Source organism: Xyrauchen texanus, chromosome 13 (assembly GCF_025860055.1).
Source record: "Xyrauchen texanus isolate HMW12.3.18 chromosome 13, RBS_HiC_50CHRs, whole genome shotgun sequence".
Classification (NCBI taxonomy): Eukaryota; Metazoa; Chordata; class Actinopteri; order Cypriniformes; family Catostomidae; genus Xyrauchen; species Xyrauchen texanus.
This window is the reverse complement of record NC_068288.1, coordinates 15771921-15795215: the sequence shown is the minus strand read 5'-3', so window position 1 is coordinate 15795215 and position 23295 is coordinate 15771921. Positions and strand designations below refer to the sequence as shown.

General features: G+C 39.5%; 1 protein-coding gene across 2 annotated transcripts; it reads left to right on the top strand.

Moving 5' to 3' along the window:
- The first annotated feature begins 6971 nt into the window (after positions 1–6971).
- Positions 6972–16841, top strand: LOC127653621 (zinc finger protein 239-like). 2 transcript variants are annotated; one of them, XM_052140359.1, is made up of 3 exons: positions 6972–7076; positions 7323–7491; positions 15787–16841. In XM_052140359.1, exons 1-3 carry the CDS (start codon positions 7068–7070, stop codon positions 16662–16664), a joined length of 1056 nt encoding a protein of 351 aa, XP_051996319.1. In that variant the 5' UTR covers positions 6972–7067; the 3' UTR covers positions 16665–16841. The 2 variants fall into 2 exon arrangements, 1 of the variants encoding a protein (XP_051996319.1); XR_007971838.1 differs by adding an exon at positions 15581–15687 and having other exon boundaries at positions 6975–7491; positions 15787–15927.
- The last annotated feature ends 6454 nt before the right edge of the window (positions 16842–23295 follow it).

The window sequence follows — 23295 nt, the reverse complement described above, 5'->3', positions numbered from 1 at the left end:
AAAAAGGCGCCGCACAGCTGAGAGGGACCCACAGCCGACCCCTTAAACCTAGGCTGACTACTGACACCCCAGCATCACTGACAACTGGAACCCTTTCTTTATCCTGCAGTCAGTAACATCAAGACCCCTAAAAAAGCCTGCTAAAAGTGTCAGACTACACTCACCCAATCCACACAGTTCACTGTGGAAATTGCTCTTTTTTTTTTTTTTCTCTCGTGTCCCTGCTTTGAGGGCAGCTCCTTGGATGAATATGGGATGGTTTGTGCTTTTATACAGGCGCACGAGGAATCACTGAAGATATGCTAATTTGCACTGCCTCATTTTGGAGGTCGGGGAAAACCGGTGATTCTTAGCCCACTACGCCACACAGTCCCCAACCTCTCCAGACATTCTGATTGGCTGTGTTCTCTATAGCCAGATTTTCTGATGTTAATTATATTTATTCCCACTTGTTGGCATGTGTAAGTTGAATGTCAAAATGTATATTATACCTGTTATCCTGCACATTCCTTGATACCAAAGATCTCAATTATTTCATATACAATTTGCTGCTTATTTCATTGTTACAGTGCTTAACTATTCTATTTTTAAATATAGCTTGTAAATCCTAGATTATACATCTAATACTTGATATTTGCACATTATCTGGTATCAAATATTCTACTTACCGTGACTTTAGTATTGGCTTATTTCATTCCGTCAGTGCTTAACAATTCTATTATAGTTTGTAAATCCTATTTCATACCTCTGATACTTGATATTGCACATTAACTAGTACCAAAAATTCTACTTTCATTCCATCACAGTGCTTAACTGTTATTCTATTGTTACATATAGCTTATAAATCCTTGTGCCACAGGTCAGCATTGCAGTTGGTATATTCTACTCCAGAGCTTTACTCTAAATTATTACCACTTAACCTATTGTTAGAAATGACTTGTAAATATGATGTTATACCTCAATTTATTTGGTATCCTGCACTTTCTTTGGTACCAAATATCCTCGTTGCTTGTGTTTACTGGTAATTCTTTTCATCCCAGAGCTGACCTCTTTATATTATTAACAATTATTGTGTTACAATAGTGTTTTTTAAAAAAAAAAAGAAATTGGAAACCTGCATGTTCTTTTGTGTGTGTGTGTATATATAATGTTTGTATTTTTCTGTTATTTATATTTCAGTGATCTGATATCTTGTTTCAATGACAGTTACTGTACTTTGAAATGTGGAATTAAAACGCCAAATGGAAATTTGTCTGGTTTGATCAATCATTATTCTTGATAAACTGCATGCTATAAATATATATATATATATATATATATATATATATATATATATATATATATATATATACATATATATACAATAAGCGCGCAGATCGCTCGAAAAAAGCGTTTGCCTCCGACGGTCCGCCTTCAGGTGCCTACACACTGCCAGCGACATCGCGCACGACAGCGACTCAATACCATTCATTTTCAATGCGAGCACAGCGACTTCCGGCGACACGAGCTGTCGCGACCGTTGGCGCTAGATGTGGGCGTGTCCAGCGACGCGACAAAGTTGAGAAAAGTTCAACTTTGGAGTGACTAACGGAAGCGACAGCCAATAGGAGAGACGACGGGAGAGCTCACGTGATCCTTCTCTCTCTCTCTCTCAGCTCCTGCAGTAACGGAAAGATGGATGAAAGGCTAATTCTTGCTGTTAGAAATTTTCCAGTGCTCTATGATATGTCTCTTCCCACGTACAAGGACATTTTTAAGAAAAATACTGCGTGGAAAGGTGTATCTGAGATTGCGGGATTTTATGGACCCAGACAGAACAGCATTTGCATTTTCGCCGCAGATAAACAGCCGCTCTGGCAAACAGCACGCCTGGTTTCTCATTCATCTATGATATAAAGCATTTTATGTACTGATTCCATTTATATTTAGTCTTTTCCCTCCAAAATGTTTGTTTTTAGTGGCAAGAAAAGAGATTCGCTGTCAACAGCAATGGAATGACATCCGTGAATGTCATTTATAAACGTTTCTAGGCAACCAGTATTGGGAACACCCACTAGCGACTTCACCGCCAGCCACTGGCGACCTGCAGCGATAAAGTCGCTGGCAGTGTGTATGCACCTTTCGATATAACGGCGGCGGAGCGGCGGCTGGCCAGCGGGCCGTCCGCGTATCGAAGGCGGTAGGGAGGCGGCTGCCGCTTTTAAAAAGCGGCTGCCGCCGGCGGACCGCCGTCAAACGTGTTTGCGATATCGCCATTCTGCCGCTTCTACTGCCGCCGGCGCACCGCCAGCGGACCGCCGACTTATTGCTATCTGGGAACTTGTGAAAAACAACTAACTGTTGCACTCACATACGCACGTATACATAAACTGGACTGTTTCTAAAGGTGCGTACACACTGCCAGCGACATCGCGCGCGACAGCAACTCAATACCATTAATTTTCAATGCGAGCACAGCGACTTCCGCCGACACGAGCTGTCGCGACCGTTGGCGCTAGATGTGGGCGTGTCCTGTGACGTGACAAAGTTGAGAAAAGTTCAACTTTGGAATGACTAACGGAAGCGACAGCCAATAGGAGAGACGACGGGAGAGCTCACGTGATCCTTCTCTCTCTCTCTCAGCTCCTGCAGTAACGGAAAGATGGATGAAAGGCTAATTCTTGCTGTTAGACATTTTCCAGTGCTCTATGATATGTCTCTTCCCACGTACAAGGACATTTTTAAGAAAAATACTGCATGGAAAGGTGTATCTGAGATCGCGGGGATTTTGTGGACCCAGACAGACCGGCATTTGCATTTTCACCGCAGATAAACAGCCGCTCTGGCAAACAGCACGCCTGGTTTCTCATTCATTTTTGATATAAAGCATTTTATGTACTGATTCCATTTATATTTAGTCTTTTCCCTCCAAAGTGTTTGTTTTTAGTGGCAAGAAAAGAGATTCGCTGTCAACAGCAATGGAATGACATCCGTGAATGTCATTTATAAACGTTACTAGGCAACCAGTAGTGGGAACACCCACTAGCGACTTCACCGCCAGCCACTGGCGACCTGCAGCGATAAAGTCGCTGGCAGTGTGTACGCACCTTAAGTCAAAGGGACATGTTTTACAAGGCCTATAAAAACATTGAGTGAACACTGGGAAAAGTTTTGAAACATTTGAGACTTTGGATCATTCTTTTTGCAGTATGTCTATATGGTATCGGCCTGGGACTTCAAAGTGTTTTTGTCCACTAAAATGGACTCAGTTGGGTCAAGAAAGACTTAAACAGATGACAAGGACGGTTGGTAAATGTGAACTTAAAGTGTCATTATAGAGGAAATGTGACATATAGTATACAAATGTGAAAAAAATAAGATGTGAAATGGCACTGTGGAATGAGTGTATGTATATAAAAAAGAGTTGTTTAGCAGAAAGCAATAGACATTTATAAATGCATTGGTAGATGTCGGGAGGACATCTTATCCTGTAGGAGAGAGTGTGATATAGTGAATACAAGTTATGATTATGTATATTTCTATTTTCTATATAAAATTGCTAAATGTTATTTTTATAATACTGCTAAATATTGTTAGATTTCCTATTTGTGCTTTATATTAAAAAAGAGTGTTATGTGCATTTAGTGAATTAATTATTTTCATTTGACTATCTGCGTTATAACGTCTGTGCACGCTTCAGTTGGGTGCGCGCCTGATGTGCTTCATTCGTAGTAAATACAGCGATGAGAAGTCATCACATCAGCATTCTTTGTTTAATTATATTATACTTCTTTCCAGGTAACTGGGCAATAAAATGAATATTAACACTGTTGGTGTAGTGGGTTAAAGCACATAACTGTTAATAAGAAGGACGCTGGTTCGATCCCCACAGCCACCACTATTGTGTCCTTGAGCAAAGCACTTAACTCCAGATTGCTCCGCGAAAGATGTTATAAGGTCATAAGATGTTATATGTAAGTCGCTTTGGATAAAAGCGTCTGATAAATGTAAATGTTCTTTTCACTTTATTAATCGTTGTCATGAGTTCAGTGCGGCCGAGCACATATTAGCATGGGTGCTCCGTGCTTAGCGCGACAGTTCGCAATATGCAACAAATGGTCAAAATATAGCGATTTATTTAGAGTTAATAATGTTGTTTCAGAGTTATGAATTATCATCGACTTACATATTTGGTCATTTAACCCCCCTGTGATCTCTGTTAACTGTGAGTTATGTATTACATTGTGGCTGAGTGAATAGTATGTATCTTAATTGAATGTAATGCATCAGACAATGGACTCAGCAGTATTCACAGTGAGGATGTGGTTGGCATACTAACTGAATAGCTACATTCATCCATTTCATGTCATATGTATTAAGGATATACAGTAGGTACGGAAAGTATTCAGACCCCCTTACATTTTTCACTCTTTGTTATATTGCAGCCATTTGCTAAAATCATTTTTGTACAAACAGCACTCCATATTGACAGAAAAACACAGAATTATTGACATTTTTGCACATTTATTAAAAAAAAAAAACTGAAATATCACATGGTCCTAAGTATTCAGACCCTTTGTTCAGTGTTTAGTAGAAGCACCCTTTTGATCTACAGCCATGAGTCTTTTTGGGAAAAATGCAACAAGTTTTTCACATCTGGATTTGGGTATCCTCTGCCATTCCTCCTTGCAGATCCTCTCCAGTTCTGTCAGGTTGGAAGGTAAACGTTGGTGGACAGCCATTTTCAGGTCTCTCCAGAGATGCTCAATTGGGTTTAAGTCAGGGCTCTGGCTGGGCCATTCAAGAACAGTCACGGAGTTGTTGTGAAGCCACTCCTTCATTATTTTAGCGGTATGCTTAGGGTCATTGTCTTGTTGGAAGGTGAACCTTCGGCCCAGTCTGAGGTCCAGAGCACTCTGGAGAAGGTTTTCGTCCAGGATATCCCTGTACTTGGCCGCATTCATCTTTCCCTCGATTGCAACCAGTCATCCTGTCCCTGCAGCTGAAAAACACCCCCACAGCATGGTGCTGCCACCACCATGCTTCACTGTTGAGACTGTATTGGACAGGTGATGAGCAGTGCCTGGTTTTCTCCACACATATCGCTTAGAATTAAGGCCAAAAAGTTCTATCTTGGTCTCATCAGACCAGAGAATCTTATTTATCATCATCTTGGAGTCCTTCAGGTGTTTTTTAGCAAACTCCATACGGGCTTTCATGTGTCTTGCACTGAGGAGAGGCTTCCGTCGGGCCACTCTGCCATAAAGCCCCGACTGGTGGATGGCTGCAGTGATGGTTGACTTACTACAACTTTCTCCCATCTCCCGACTGCATCTCTGGAGCTCAGCCACAGTGATCTTTGGGTTCTTCTTTACCTCTCTCACCAAGGCTCTTCTCCCCCGATAGCTCAGTTTGGCCGGACGGCCAGCTCTAGGAAGGGTTCTGGTCATCCCAAACGTCTTCCATTTAAGGATTATGGAGGCCACTGTGCTCTTATGAACCTTAAGGGCAGCAGAAATTTTTTTGTAACCTTGGCCAGATCTGTGCCTTGCCACAATTCTGTCTCTGAGCTCTTCAGGCAGTTCCTCTGACCTCATGATTCTCATTTGCTCTGACATGCACTGTGAGCTGTAAGGTCTTATATAGACAGGTGTGTGGCTTTCCTAATCAAGTCCAATCAGTATAATCAAACACAGCTGGTCTCAATTGAAGGTGTAGAACCATCTCAAGGATGATCAGAAGAAATGGACAGCACCTGAGTTAAATATATGAGTGTCACAGCAAAGGGTCTGAATACTTAGGACCATGTGATATTTCAGTTTTTCTTTTTTAATAAATGTGCAAAAATGTCAACAATTCTGTGTTTTTCTGTCAATATGGGGTGCTGTGTGTACAATAATGAGGAAAAAAAATGAACTTAAATGATTTTAGCAAATGGCTGCAATATAACAAAGAGTGAAACATTTAAGGGAGTCTGAATACTTTCCGTACCCACTGTATGTATTAATGAAAATGTTATATACTGTTTCAGTGCCTATGTGTACATTCTGGAAATCTTATTCTGCTTGTAAAGAATATGAGATTTGAGTGTCACTCTGTCAGTTGTAAATACTGCATAATGTTTGAAGTTATTTGTGTTTATAACCAGCCATTACTATGCAAAGACGTGATACCTGTATTGATAATGTGCTGAACCATTGTTAAATGCATGTTATTGGAATTCGTAGTAAATGCAGCGATAAGAAGCCATCACATCACATATTATACTTATTTTCAGGAGTACTACAACAGCACGCCACTCTTTAAAAAGCTGGAGTGCTTTGAGTGAGAAGGGAACAAAGTCCCTTTGGAAGGCAAAGTATGAGGTACAATTTAGGGAATTTACAATGATGTAAAGAGAAAAGAAAATATATTTTTACAGGTGTACTTTTAGTCTAATATTTTATTTTAATTATATATAATTATCCATATTATATACTCTGCACCCGTCTACTGAGGTAATTCAGTTTGGGAATTAACATTCCCTTGCTTTTGAACGTCATATTTACGGGCAAATTGGCGTTATTTCTTTTTCTGACATTTCCGTTGAATCAAATTATTGTGGGTTATGAGTGCTCACGAAGGATACATTTAAATGCATCCTCCAAATTCTCGTGAAAGATGGTCGTATTCGATGTGTCCTACTCCCTTTTCTGAAACGAGACAGCCTCCATGACGTATGCGACAGAAAAATGCGACCTCGGGAGGACGCATCCTTCCAAACGAGACAGCCTTTCATTAAGATTCCCTTGGCAAAACTGGCTCTTAGCAGTTTTGTGAATAGCTTTCAAGCAAAAACTCTTAGTTATGAACAATTTGGAGAACTCTTAGTGGTAAGATAAAAATCTTTGTGAATACTGGCCCATGTTAGAACAAGATATCTTGTCTTCTCTCATTATCTGGCGCGTGTGTTCTCCGCTGCTGTTGGGGTCGCTGGTGTTTGTTGTGTTCACGGTAAACAGGAGGGAGTTCCGGTGAATATCGAATTATGCTAGCTCTCCTGCTCTTCGATCAATTTTGTTGAAAATTTTAGCAAATGGACGTGTAGGATGGATTTGGTGAGTGTTCGGCGCTTTTAATCAGTCTGCACGAATAACGGCTGGTTAACGGTTGTTAATGTGCTGCGCTAGCGCGCACGCGCCGCAGCGTTTGTTTCTGTTAATTTAATCTGATCGACGTTGACTAAAGCGCCGTATCTCTCGATCTCTGCAGTTTTTTATTTAATTGATCATCATTCATGTTTTTGTGCTGTATCAGTGCCGTTGCCCGCGGTTTGTGTGTGTCATGTTATTCACCTTTTTTAGGACTTCGGGAACAAACTGCCCCAGGCTCTGTCATCTAGCGCTAAACTGCACCAGTCTCTCTCCCCTAGCGCGACATTTCTACCCACGGGCCCGTTTCAGCGCTTTGGGCGTCCAGTGGGAGTGAAAGTCAAAGAGGAAGACGAGAGTGTGGAAGATTTTTTTCATTTCGGTGAGTATTTACGTTCTCATTCTACAACTTAAGGTACTTTTCACATGTTTCATTTGAATTAAAATATTTTTAAATCCATCTTTCTGCAAGTTTTGTTTAACTCTTTATGAATATTAAACCGACATGTTTAATTTTTCGAAATAAATGAAACATTCACACCTAATTTTCATTGTCATTACCACCCTTTTCACACCTGATTAGAACAGACTGCTGTTGTGAACTCTTATGTATTTATAATTTTTCAAACCTAAGTTGAAATAATTGCGTTGTAGTATAAACTCACAATCTCAAATCTTGAAATCTCCATCTGTTATATGTGCTCAGCTGAATTAAATATTTAGAAGTTATTTGTGTTTAAATAAATTAATTGTTAAGAGATTTTATTCAAAGGGTTGCAGGTAATATTATGAAACGTGAGGATGGGTGTATTTTGTTGAACATTTTAAAAAACATTTTATCCCAAACATAAAATGGACATCTTTCAATTAGATGCATTTTAATAAAAATTTCAAAGAATGTTTGTTATTTTGAATATTGATTAATCCATAATCGATTCGAGAATGTTAATATCACTCTCAGCCCATTATTTTTCACCAGAGCATCTATTCAGATGTTTACTATTTAAAACATTTAAACAAGAACTCTTTTCTGTTGATGCAAAATTCCCAGCAACAGTGGGTTCCAGTAGTATTTTCCCAATTAATTTATTTCTTAGTAATTTCATGACATCCTTCATAAAAGAGTTTTGCACCATGAACCAATGTAATTTAATAAAAAACTATGTGAATATAATCAACAACCTAAAATCAACAATTTTGGAAGTTTGGAAACAAAATATTTGATGTTTATTGCAAAATGTTCAGATATTTACAAATAGATAAGTAGTTAAAGGGTGAAGAGACATTCACTTATGTCATTCACAGTGGGTCATAGGAGTGGGAGGTCACTCTGCGGCATGTTTTGCAGGCTTTGTTCGCCGCAGTTCTGATTGGTGAAGCTTTTTCTGCTGGACAATGAGTAGTGTATTTGTTTACCATGAATTCCATTCCATATCAAACATAAATTAAAAATATAGCTGCTAGCAGCAATTAACGGGGTTCAAGCCTTTTAAGAACTTTCAAAAGTATGCAAAAAAGGAATGTATTTGTATATGTATATGTACTTTGTAAGTTGCTGAATTTGCAAACTGGTGTTAAATATGACTGATGTCTTGTGTTCAACGATCCTGAAAGAGGATAATTGTTATGGTGGTCATTTTTTAAAACTTTTTAACTGTTATAAAGCCACAAAGCACTCAATCTCCAAAAAGGTTTTAGAAGTTTGAATATTTATTTTAGGAATTATAGGCTTGTGGATACACTTGGTCAAACCCACATGATAAATTCAACCACTAAATAAATAACTAAAGTTCAACTTTTCTTTGATAATTATTGACCTAGGGAGTCCTAGATGTAGTTTGCTGCTAGTGGCCATGTTTTTTTTTATTTGTCTGAGTCATATTGTAGAATATGTAAGCATTTGGCCCCTTTAAGAAGCATACAAATTTTCAACTTCATTGATAATACAGTTGCAGAGTTATGGTCATTTTATAGTTGTAGAGTATAATGTTTTTGTGATTTTTGTATGCAGACTCAAAATGTGCTGTTATACATGTGTATCAAGATTTGTAACATTTGGCCTTTTTGTTTGGTAGATATTGGTCAATACACACAAAATGGATGACGCCTGACCAATTTGTTGGCTTATATCTTTGTAACGTTTTGACAAATCAAAATTCCTTTAACTTTTTTGTCAGGAGGGTTCATAGTAGACACACACACCAATTTTTGTGAGAATGGGTATTTGGCCTTGAAGGAGTTCGAAAAAGTTGCTTTTTTTTTTTTTTTTTTTAGAAAATGAGAATAGCAGAAATATTTTAGAAAATGCCATAAAACAAAAATATACTTTTTTAGGTCTTGGTTCAATGAATAATTTTTTTTATAATTTTTTTTTCCTTGTTATAGTGCCAACCTGTGGCCGATTTTCATAAAACTCGGTACACAGCTTCAATCCATCACTTTCTACAACTATCTCAAGTTTTGTAACAGTCGGATATTTGATGTTATTAGTTGCTGAAATTTGATTGGCTGCTGTGTTTTTTTATTTGTCCGTTTGATATTGAAGGATATGTTAGCCTTTTGGCCCCTACAAGATGCATACCAATTTTTATCTTCATTGATCATATGGTTGCAGAGATATTAGTGTTTTTTTGTTGTAGCGGCCCCTATAGGCAAAATGTTTTGTGACTTTGTGTGTATCCTATGAATGTCCTGTTGTCTATGTTTAACATTTGGCCTTTTCGTTTTGTAGATATTGGTCAATACGTATAAAATGGACGACGCCTGACCAATTAGTTGGCTTACAGTGCATCCGGAAATTATTCACAGCACTTCACTTTTTCCACAGTTTGTTATGTTACAGCCTTATTCCAAAATTGATTACATTTATTATTTTCTTAAATTCTACAAACAATACCCCATAATGACAACGTGAAAGAAGTTTGTTTAAAATCTTATAAAAAAATGAGAAAATTACATGTACATAAGTACAGCCTTTGCTCAATACTTTGTTGAAGCACCTTTGGCACCAATTACAGCCTCACGTCTTTTTGTGTATGATGCTACAAGCTTGGCACACCTATTTTTGGGAAGTTTCTCCCATTCTTCATTGCAGGACCTCTCAAGCTCCATCAGGTTGGATGGGGAGCGTCGGTGCACAGCAATTTTCAGATCTCTCCAGAGATATTCATGTCTGGGCTCTGGCTGACATGACGCTTGCCATTCAGGCCAAAGAGTTCAATCTTTGTTTAATCAGACCAGATAATTTGGTTTCTCATGGTCTGAGAGTCCTTCAGGTGCCTTTTGGCAAACTCCAGGTGGGCTGTCATGTGCCATTTACTGAGGAGTGGCTTCCGTCTGGCTACTCTACCATACAGGCCTGATTGGTGGAGTGCTGCAGAGATGGTTGTTCTTCTGGAAGTTTAGCGTGTTAATACAATCCTGTCTTGGAGGTCTACAGCCAATTCCTTGGACTTCATGGCTTGGTTTGTGCTCTGACATGCACTGTTAACTGTGGGACCTTATATAGACAGGTGTGTGCCTTTCCAAATCATGTCCAATCAACTGAATTTACCACAGGTGGACTCCAATCAAGTTGTAGAAACAACTCAAGGATGATCAGTGGAAGCAGGATGTTCCTGAGCTCAATTTTGAATGTCATGGCAAAGGCTGTGAATTCTTATGTACATGATTTTAAAAAATTATTTTTAAACATTTAAAAAATATTTTTTTATAAATTTGCAAAGATTTCAAACAAACTTCTTTCATGTTGTCCTTATGGGGTATTGTTGAATCAAATATCCTTTAACTTTTTATCAGGAGGGTTAATAGTAGACGCACCCCAATTTTCGTGTGAATCGGACATAGAGACAGAGCGTATTTAGGCCACGCCCACACCGGGGGGGGGAAACAATCCAACCGTCTGCATTGACTTTGCATTGCGAGAGGCTGCCTCCTTGTCATTTATGACTTATAACAAAAAACAAAACAATGTCTAAAAGCTGCTGTGTGACAAGGTGTACAGCAAACAACCTAAATAACCCAGAAATACATTTTTATAAGCTGTCGACCTCAAAAAACGGTTTGTTTCAGGGCATAAAAGTGGATCAATTCAGACGGAGCGCAACTAGTTCTCAAACTACTCTGAGAACTACGCCCACTGGAATATTGTAAAAAAAAAAAAAACAACAACATTCATAATTTTAACCATGTCGATTGCTTATTTCACCACCCTATGTGAACCTGAGAGGAGGAGACATATTGAGAAGTTAAATTTTATTGTCAGGATCCCACAATTTACCCACTCTTCCTGCTGATGCTTCATATCTTATTGCCTGTATCCACCTTTGTCTCCTTAAAGGCTGGCTTTTACGGTTCGGAAGCTTATAAAAATTTATTTCTGGGTTTTTTAGCTTGTTTGCTGTACACCTTGTCACACAGCAGCTTTTAGGCATTTTTCTGTCTTTTGTTATATGCCATAAATGACAAGGAGGCAGCCTCTCGCAATGCAAAGTCAGTGGAGACGGTTGGATTGTTTCCCCCCCGGTGGGCGTGGTCTACAGATTATGACGCGTTGCGCTCGGTCTCTATACGTCGTAGGTGTTCGAAAAAGTAGGTTAATTATGCTAATTAACGTGGACATTTTCATGATGGAAATTAAATCGGAGATATACGGTTTGCCAAGGAATCCAACGATGTAAGACACTTGAGTGTGCGACAAAAGGTTTAGGAGTTATAGGTCAAATGTAAACAAGATCAATATAGTGCCACCTTGAGGCTGATCGGGCCAAAACTTTTATACACTGTAGAACCCTGGGGGACTACCTTCCCTCAAAGTTTCAGCTCACTACAACTTATGGTTTGGTCTGCACGATCAGTTTTATGGCAGAATAATAAAAATTATAATAATAAAAATCCTTACAATTACAATAGGGTTTCAGCCCTTTGGGCTTGAACCCCTAAATATAGCTGCTAGCAGCAATTAACGGGGTTCAAGTGGATTAAGGCCTTTACACACATGTGTAAAGAGGTATTAGTTTTATTTAGCAAGCATGTAACCACCTAGATCATAGATGGAAAAGACAATTTACAGCAAATACAGGTAATTTACTATGGAAATGTTTTTTAAAGATTTTTAACAGTTATAGCGCTATAATTATTTGCATTCTTTAGAATTATATGTTGCATGTGCTCACCTATTTTCGTGAAGTTTTGACTTTTCGTTTAGGATTTATAGGCTTTTGAGTATATTTTGCCACGCCAATGTTCTAAATGACCCTGTTATAGCTAGGGCAGGGTCCTGCGGAGTTTAGCTCCTACCCTAATCAAACACACCTGCCCTTAAATTTTTCAAGTAATCAAGACCATGATAAGTGTCCTCAGGTTTGTCTGATTAGGGTTGGAGCTAAACTCTGCAGGACAGTGGCCCTCCAGGAGCAGGGTCCCCACCCCTGCCATAGGGTAAAGTTTTTGATAACTATTGACGTAGAGAGTCCAGAGGATTGTACTGCAGTAGTTTTATTGAGTTTGAGCTAAAAACCTAGGACTAGTTTGCAAAAGTATGTTTTTTACATAATCATGAATATTTAATTAACCATTCGATTGACAGCAGTGCTACTTGAGGCAAAGTTGTTCAGAATGAGGAGATCTAAGATATGATATGCATATTGTGTCTATGTGTGAAAATCAGTGTGATTACTGAGGCGTAAAACTCGTTAGCGCCACTTCTCGCAGACGTCTAGGGCCAGGATTCAAACAAGCCCATTGAGTTTTGTGCCGATCGGCCTCCGCTAACCTTGTCTAATAGGTGCTCAAACGTCATTGACCGATGGCAGCCATGTTTTTTTTTAGATACATAAAAGTCCTCATAAACAGTCATGGCACCTTGGACAAAGACACTGCATGCCAATTTTCAACTCAATCAGACTAACTGTTGAATAGTTACAGCCAATTTCATGTTTTTTTTGTATTATAGCACCACCATGTGGTAAAACCACACCAACTTTTCTGGGTGACCAAAGATTGACCTCTTACATAAGCATGCCAAGTTTGGTGAAGATGTCTCATTTCATTTCTGAGTAGCCAGCAATACTACTACCATCTGACCAAGTTTCAAGTCTCTAGGCCTTACGGTTTGCTCTGCACGATCACTTTTATGGCGTAATAATGATAATAAAAATCTTAGCAAAAGCAATAGGTTTCTAGCACTTGTGCTTGAACCCCATATAATAAAAATCTTAGCAAAAACAATAGGTTTCATGCAATTCGTACTTGAAACCCTAATAATAATAAAAATCTTATCAAAAACAATAGGTTTCATGCACTTCGTGCTTGAACCCCTAATAAACATCTTAGCAAAAATTATAGGTTTCTAGCACTTCGGGCTTGAACCCCTAAAAATCCTTACAATTACAATAGGGTTTCAGCCTTTCGGGCTTGAACTCCTAATAACGCATGCAGATGGCTTCAACAGAAGCATATTCCATTGCTGATCAAACTTTGAGCTCATGGTAGGTCGGTCTTTAAAGGTTTATAAATTATCGTTCACATTCAATTTGTCTATGGGATTGGGGATTTTTTAATTAATATGGATTTTTACTTTTGGGCTCTATAGAGCTGTTCGGGTAGTAGTCCAAAAACCTGGTAGAGAATTTGGCATGTGTTCCCTCTAGTGATTTGTCTATATGGGTTTGTTAATGGCCAATGCTGATGCCGATATCCGGAAAGCAGGGTGGCCGACAGGCTGATGCAATGCCGAGATATATATATATATATATATATATATATATATATATATATATATATATATATTATAGCACTATATTTTCTCAATTTCTCACTAAACTTTTACTTCTAAAATAATGTTGTATTTAAAATGGTAGATAGCCGTCTCTTTTGATTGATCTGTCATCAAATTAAAGTAATTTATTTGCACATGAAGACATTGTTAATATATTATGAAGAAGGAAGTAACAGTACACACAGTAGTCTAGCAACCATGGATGGTATGTGTTCATTAACAATCGCATTTTCTCAAACACAGAATCAAACCAATTGTACATACAGTGCACAGTGAATATGACATTTACTTCTAGCACACGTGAAGCACTTTTACTTTGAAGTTGCTCTCACGTGCTCATGCTTGGATTATCACGGAGTGACCGTCATGATTTGTGAATCAGATAAAGTTTTGATTCTGGCTCTATAGAGGAAGATATTAGATGAGCGCTCTGTGGGAAGAAAATGCTGGATTTTTGTGAGCTTTGTTAATCTGTTTAGATGAGATATGCACATTTGCAGATGGTGTGTAATAGAAGTTTTATTGATATTTGCCTTTTATTATTAGATAAGCTAAAAGCAGCAGGGAACTGTTGAGGGGAGACTGTTGGAATATGTGCTTCAGAGGAAGATATATGAGTGCTCCACTGGATGCTGGATCGGCTGAAGTTTTGTGAGGTTGATTTATTACACCTGTTTAAACGAGATATGTGCATATTTGCAGATGGTATATGATATTAGTGTAATTAATATTTACCTTTTTATCATTTGACAAGACAATTAACGTTACAGGAAACTGTTGAGAGAAAGGGAGAATGAAACGGGTAAGCACTTTAACATGAGCTCAAACGCGTCTCTGATATGCGTACTGTTTAAATGAGACTGTTGCACACCGGTCTGTTATCGTAGTAACACGATGGCATGTAACAAAACGAACCATGACTGGTTGTTTACGCGCAAGCAGATTCTCAGCGCACTCAAGAAACAAATTGGCGAAATGGGTAAATGTATTGTCCTCAGCGATATATTGGTTGACCACTAGTTACCCCTGACTGCTACCTCAATAACGGCTATGTCCATATATATTATAAGCTCATATGCTGAATGCTATGTTATGTTTACATTCACAGCATTTTCTATTTTATTGTGATATCTTTTTGCACAACCGGTTCCATCAGATACTTTCACACTAGAACTGTGTACTGGTCGGTGCTACACCGTGTCTTACTGTGTCTATTGTCCTGTTTCAGCAATTATTTTACCATCTTCTATGGTTTGCCCAGGTTTGCACATGCGCTTTATGTAGAAATGTGTAGGTCTTATAGTTCTGTGTAGTCTCATGTAGTTCTGTTGTTGTTTCATGTTTTTATGTTGCACCATGGTCCTGGAGGAACATTGTTTTGTTTCACTGTGTACTATACTAGCTGCATATGGTTGAAATGACAGTAAAAGCCACTTGACTTTGAATTTCCTATGGATTTTTTTTTTTTATAATGGCAGTTTTGGATTTACCAGTAAAATAAGGTCTGTTGTAAACATTACTTGAAGGATACTACACTCAGTCATGCCACAAACATGAATTTTAAAGCCATATTGAAGCAACATAAGAAAAAAAACACTGCAGCTTAAAAATTCACGTTTGAGATATGAGTGTGTGTAATTTATATTGTAGAAAAAATTATTGGCATATCTTAAAGTATAAATGTTTTCCACAGATCTTATTTTACTCTTCAATTTAAAAATCCAGAGGACACCCCAGGCAAAATAACATCACGGTTGAACAGCTCTAGATGATGATTTCCAAGCATTGTTTGGAAATCAGGTAAATATTTGGACTTTTACAAGTTTCATTGAATGTTCCTGTGTTTCCTGCTGTATGATTTACTTCCGCATTCTCCTATTGTTGTTTTATCATGAGCAGCTCAGCATCTTCAGCAGCAGACAGGAGAGTGTCTAACGGCTTGTTGTGGTGCCGTGAATCCTAAAGGTTTGTCTCTCACAGACGCACCCAAACTTGACAGCAGACCACCAGCGGTCAGACCGTACCACTGCCAGGACTGCGGCAAATACTTCAGAATTAACGACATCAAGAGACATCAGAGAATCCACAGTGGAGAGAGACCGTTCCCTTGTTTTCAGTGCAGGAAGAATTTCCCCACATTGGGCGACCTGAAAAGGCACGAGCGGATCCACTCGGGAGAGCGCCCTTACAACTGTCTGCAGTGCGGCAAGAATTTCTCAGATTCAGGGCATCTGAAGCAGCACGAAAAAATGCACACAGGCGAGAGGCCGTACCAGTGCCCTCAGTGCGTCAAGTGCTTTTACAGGTCAGGTGACCTCAAGCGGCACTTGAGGATCCACAGTGGTGAGCGGCCATACAAATGCCTCCAGTGCGGCAAGTCCTTCTCCGATTCGGGACACTTGAGGGGCCACCAGCGCATTCACACAGGCGAGAGACCGCACCGCTGCACCTTGTGCGAGAAAAGCTTCTTTCGATCTGGCGATCTCAAGAGACATCACAGGACGCACACAGGCGAGAGACCCTACCAGTGCTTCCAGTGTGGGAAGAGCTTCTCAGAGTCGGGACACCTGAAGGAGCACCGTCGGATCCACACCGGAGAGAAACCGTACCACTGCAATCAGTGTGACAAGAGCTTCTCCAGACTGGAGCGTCTGAAGGGTCACCAGAGCATCCACACGGGCGAGAGGCCCTTCCAATGTGTGCAGTGCGGCAAGAACTTCTTCCGCTCCGGAGAACTGAAGAGGCATCAGAGGATCCATAATGGCGATAGAGCATAAACGCTCACGGTTTTGGTCATATGATCGACGTTAATGTCACTCTTCTGATTTCACTGGATTTCGCCCACTGGATCTTCATTGTAAAGGGCTTCAGATGTGCCTTCATATTCGTTGGTGAAGACTGTTCGCCGTTTCTGAATGATGAAGGTTCATGTGGACTTTTTTTTTTTTTTTTTTACCATCAGCTAATACTCAATAGAGAGCAAATTATGACATGATTTGTGTGCATTGCTATAATCTCTGCACCCGTGACTCTTCTGAAGTGCTACCTCTGCTCACCTTCAGCTCCTCGAACTCCTTGTGTTAAACTTCAGTTTTTGAATAAAGCGCCCCACGCAACTCTGATTTCACCTCCACTCCCATCATGTGGGCTGTTGTAATTATTTACAATGTATGTGTGTTATAGTGAGATCTGTTGTCAAATGACTCGTTAGATCTTTATGCTGTACAGGAGAATATTATTGTGTATGCTCACATTCCCTGTATTTAATGAATCTCAAAGTATTTTGTCATTTATTTTATAAACCTGAATGATATTTGTGATGTCATAATGCAGAAGCCTTCAATGACACTGAAACGTTTCTGTAAACACACATCATGGTCATTTGTATCGTATCACCCACTCAACTGTGGCCATGTACAGTACAAGCTGCTGTAAATAATGTATTTGATTGATACATGATACACGATACACCGTTCTTATTAAATATACTTTGTCTAAAATATTGTCACATCTGTCATGAGTTATACAGTATATAAGTGCTCTAACAAGTGAAATAGCTTTATGTGATCAGTTTGAGTACTATTATGTATTTATATGAGCTTTCCTATGAAACGTGTTTAGAATGATTTTTTTATCCTTTTATGTAACTCATTTCACAAATTTATAAATAGCTCATCCTCTCTTTTTATTCTCTATATGTGTGTATTTAAGCATAAGTAATGCGTGTGTTTAAGTTTGTAAGGGTTTTAATAAAGCACACAGTACAGTTCTATGACATCTGTGTGTTGAGGGTGTTTGGGTTCTTCTTTTGCACAAGTGTTTCCTCGCGTTAAAATGTGTTAAACACTTTCTGTATTGTTTTTATTAACTTACACTGACAATATACATTTTAGTAGCATTTTATATAGAATCTCTCATTGCATTATACATATCTGAATTCTGACTGTGTCTATATATCTGTCTATCCATCTACAGCTCTAAAAAAAAAAAAAAAAAAAAAAAAATATAAGAGTAAACTGCATTTTATCGGTGTCTGAGTAAAAAATGTTTTAATTTTTTTTATTCTATAAAGTACTGACAGCATTTCTGTACATACATTTCAATGGGGTTCAGATCTGGAGATTAGGCTGGCCGTGACAGGGTCTTGATCCGGTGGTCCTACTTCTACACCTTGATTGGCCTGGCTGTATGGCAAGGAGCATTGTCCTGATTGAAAAAACAATCCTCAGAGTTTGGGATCATTGTCAGAGCAGAAGGAAGCAAGTTTTCTTCATAGATAACCTTGGCTTGATTCATAGGTCCTAATGATACCAGCCTTGCTGAAGCACTCCAAATCATCTACGATCCTCCACCAGGTGCAAGATACTGTGACTCGAAGGCCTCTCCAGGTCCTGTCTAACAATTAGATGACCAGGTGGAGGATCGGTGTTGATCTGGAATGAATCAAGCAACGTTCAAGGTTATCCTGGAAGAAAACTTGCTTCCTTCTGATCTGACATGTTCCCTAAGTGTGAGGATTATTATTTCCAGCAGGACAATTCTCCATGCCACACAGACAGGTCAATCAAGTTGTGGATGGAGGACCACTGGATCAAGACCCTGTCATGGCCAGCCCAATCTTCAGACCTGAACCCCATTGAAAACCTCTGGAATGTGATCAAGAGGAAGATAGATGACCACAAACCATCAAACAAAGCCAAGCTGCTTGAGTTTTTACACCAGGAGTGGCATAATGTCACCCAAAAGCAATGTGAAAGCCTGGGAAAATCAGGGTTATTGCACCAAATACTGATTTCTGAACTCTTCCTAAGTTAAAGCATTAGTATTGTCCATCCATCCATCTTCAACTGCTTATCTGAAGTCGAGTCGCAGGGGCAGCAGCACCAGCAGGGGGCCCCAAACTTCCCTATCCCGAGCCACATTAACCAGCTCTGAATGGGGGACCCCGAGGCGTTCCCAGGCCAGTGTGGAGATGTAATCTCTCCATCCAGTCCTAAGTCTTCCCCGAGGCCTCCTCCTAGCTGAACATGCCTGAAACACCTCCCTAGGGAGGCGCCCAGGGGGCATTCTTACCAGATGCCCAAACCACCTCAACTGACTCCTTTCGGTGCAAAGGAGCAGCGGCTCTACACCGAGCTCCTCATGGATGACTGAGCTCCTCACCCTATCTCTAAGGGAGAAGCCCGCCACCCTTCTGAGGAAGCCCATTTCGGCCGCTTCTACTCGCGACCTAATTCTTTCGGTCATGACCCAGCCTTCATGACCATAGGTGAGGCTAGTAACGAAAATTGATCGGTAGATCGAGAGCTTTGCCTTCCGGCTCAGCTCTCTTTTCGTGACAACGGTGTGATGGAGCGAGTGCAATACCGCCCCCGCTGCCCTGATTCTCCAGCCAACCTCCCGCTCCATTATCACTTCACTCGGGAAAAAGACCCCGAGGTACTTGAACTCCTTCACTTGGGGCAATACCTCCTTCCCTACCCGGAGTACACATTCCTTTGGTTTCCTGCTGAGAACCATGGCCTCAGATTTAGAGGTGCTAATCCTCATCCCAGCCGCTTCACACTCGACTGCCAAGCGATCCAGTGAGAGCTGAAGGTCACGGACCGATGATGACATGAAGACTACATCATCTGCAAAAAGCAGCGATGAGATCCCAGCCCATCGAACAGCACATCTTCCCCACCCCGACTACGCCTCGATATCCTGTCCATGAATATCACAAACAGGGTTGGTGACAAAGGGCAACATGGAACGAACTTGACTTCATGCCGAGGACCCGGACACCACTCTCTCTTTGGATGTACAGGGATTGGATTGCCCTAAGAAGGGACCCCCCACCCGTATTCCCGCAGCACCTCCCACAGTCTCTCCCGTGGGACCCGGACATACGCCTTCTCCTGATCCACAAAACACATGAAGACCGATTATGACCGATGGGCCTACTCCCAGGCCCCCTCCAGGATTCTTGCGAGAGTAAAGATTTGGTCCGTCGTTCCACGGCCAGGACGGAACCAGATCCAACTGGTAGCGCTCCACCTCCCTCACCAGTTCCGGCTCCTTCCCCCCCAGCTAGGTGACTTTCCACGTCCCTAGAGCTAGCCTTTGCTGCCCGGGTGTGGTCCGTCGGGACCCACGGCCTTTACTGCCACCCATATGATAAGCAGTTCTTATCACATTATTTCAACGCAGATCAATGTTTCATGATCATGTATTTGTTTATTTACAAGTGGGCTTGCCATTTTCACAGAATAAACACAAACATAACTCTGATGCGAACCTGAGACGGATATACTGCAAGCTGTTCAGCGATTTATTTCTTCTAACATAATTACATAATTCCAATGCAAATCAATATTTTATGTCCATGTATTCATTTATTTTGTTAGTAGCCATGTAATAAATGGGATTATGTACAGGCAGCAGGTTTTTATCGCACAATAAACCCTGACTGTTGGGGTTTATTGTGCTATAACAACCTTCTGCCTGTACATTATCTGCCTGTACAAAGTGTGGGTGGAGCATCACACAAAAAGGGTTTTGGTTGGTTTGGTTTTGTTTGCTCTATTTGCCATCATCCATGATTAATTTACTACATTAGTGACAGTGATTTGTTTTCTTAAAGGTGTGCTAAGTACTTTTTTGTACTGGCCAGTAAAACAGCCATGAAATGACTTGGTGTACTCTTAAATGTATCAAAAGTATTATGTTTACATGCGAGCATTGACCTCCAGATTCTATGTATCTTCCTTTTGTAAGCATCTTCTTTGCCTTCTGGATCTACAATCATGATCACCACTGACAACTTGAGAATTTGAAACAAACATATACGAAACATACATAAACGTATAGTCGAACAATGTAAATTGTCATCTTGAGCAAATAAGAACCAAAAAAAAAACTAGTTAAAGCTAAATATCAGTTTACAACTATCAACAGCATCAGTGACACAGATTACCACAGGAAAAAAAACTCCATACCTTTGCAAAACAAATTTAATTTAATTAATTTATATAGTGCTTTAAAAATAGTACCATGCAAATCCCCTATAAGAAGCCAAGGAAACAAAATGGTGGAAGTTAACATGTTAACACATGCAATTAAATGTTTAACATTTAAATGTTTTAATGCTGTTATTGCATTCATTCAATTTGACATTAGTTTTATTCTGTTCTCTGTGATTTCTCAAAAACTGATCGGAACCTTCAGAACAGATTCAAACTGATAAGATTTAAAGTGCAAGTCTCTCTCTGCCTGCCTCTCACTTTCTCTCACACACCCTCCCCAACAGACATACAGTCCCAAGTCGAGCACATGTTCATCACTACATAATGGAGAAAGACCCTCTTTACAGGTACATTTATTAATCAACCCCAGATATACCAAAAAGTCATTTGCACTCTTTTCACGCTTTTGGAGATGTCAATTGAGACCTATTCAAGACTAAGACCAGGGCAGGGCCGAGTCAAGACCAAGACCAGTCCAGTGCGAGTCCCACAATGCATTACACACTTATAATAAAATATAGAACATGCAAACCATAGGCACTCCTAAAATTGATCTGAAAGATCCACATTCCCATAAAAACACCTATAGAATACAAATGAAGATTGCTCTTCATTCACCTCTTTTATTGTCACACACACACACACACATATATATATATATATATACATATGTGTGTGTGTGCCAGTGTACCATGAGAAATGTCTTGATAAATGAATCTAAAGGCATTGCAGAGGTGAATTTTATGTGTGTGAATTGTTTTCTATGAGCAAATTAACAAATACAAACAAACACTGAGGAGCTGAAATCCACTTAACCATCTTTTTACAACACTCCTTTTCCAAGTTTTACCATCCACCTAAAACAATAAAAAAAATTTGTAGAAGCATTGCATCAGGTTTCTGGATGACTCTTCCCCTAGAAACCATCATTAAGTACAGAATATATTAAACAATTATTCAATATTTAAGTCTTCACTTTTTATTCTTTCTATTTTTAGTCTTTTCATAAACAATATAGTATGTTTTTTGTTGTTTTTGACCCAACAACAAGCCTTGTATAAATGTGTGCAATTAACCACATAACGTAATATAGAAAATAGTACAAAGAATGCCAAACATAAGCAAAGCAGCCTATTTAAAATGTAAATTTTTCATATAAGTGAAGGTGCAAAACTCAGTCTCCACTCTCTGCTGTCACATCTCTAGCTCTCTCACCCAAGTGAGGGAGCGTTACCATGGCATGTAGCGTTTCTGTTGGAGCTGACTGACATTAGCTAAAGTTGATGTAACATAACTTTATATTCATTAGCTACATAGCTTTATGTGGCCTGTTTCGTCATTGTTTATCACAAGCAAAAACATAACTTGGGAACAACAATTTGTCACTACATGCCCTGTCCCCTCAATCTCTCACAAAGTAAACCCTGCATTAGCTTCATCCCTCAAAATCTGTTAACTAAATTATGTAGCTTGCGCACCTAGGTGGTAAATAGCTGGCAAGCAAATGACACTATCGCCTTAAAAAAACAGTTTATACATAGCTATATAATTTTTATAGCTAATACTCTTTAAATGTCTTTGGGTGAGGAGTGAAAATGAGTTTAGGTACAGCCGGAACTGGTGAAAACCATGGCAAAACCATCTGAAATGCTAGCATTTGTGCAACAGGTGTATGATTATCAAAAGAGAGTATAATTTATCATGCTTTGAACACCTGTTACCCTGCTAACGTTTGTTAAACAAGCTTTAATGTTATGTAATGTAGAAGCTTTGACTAATTTATTGATATTATTTAATAAAAGTGAATGTTTATCACTTATTTTGAACATATTCTTGGGTGCTGACAAGACTTTGTGACGTCACGCACTTGCATCTCGGCGAAATCGAATTTGGAAATTTCCGCACGACTTCCCAGCAAGCCAAATTACGTTACCATTATGTAATGGCAACGTAATCTCATTACAAATCTTTCGTCGTGGCAACGTAAGTGATTACGTCGTAAAAACCGGAAAAGTGAAATTCCTGGATTCGTCGCCACAACGTAACTTTGTAACGGTGTCTGTTTGTCGTCGCAACGTCGTAACAACGTCGCGAATCAATAAAAAAAAAATAGGCTTGTTTGAGATGAGCAAAATCTGCGCAGAACCGATCACCGGTGATCAGCGCGTAATGTATGCCGGTTAGAAATGTGTCCGAGAGCGGTCCGCCTTGCTCTGATGTCATCAATATGTCTGTCTGTCTCTGTCTGAATCAGTGTGTCTGTCTGTATCAGTATGTCTGTCTGGTAATTAAATTGAATTATTAAATTGTATTCTTGGTAATGTCTCCAAAATTAATAAAATATTTGAAATTATTGTAAATAATTTGTGTTCAAGTCATTTGTTTCATCAGGCAGATTTAA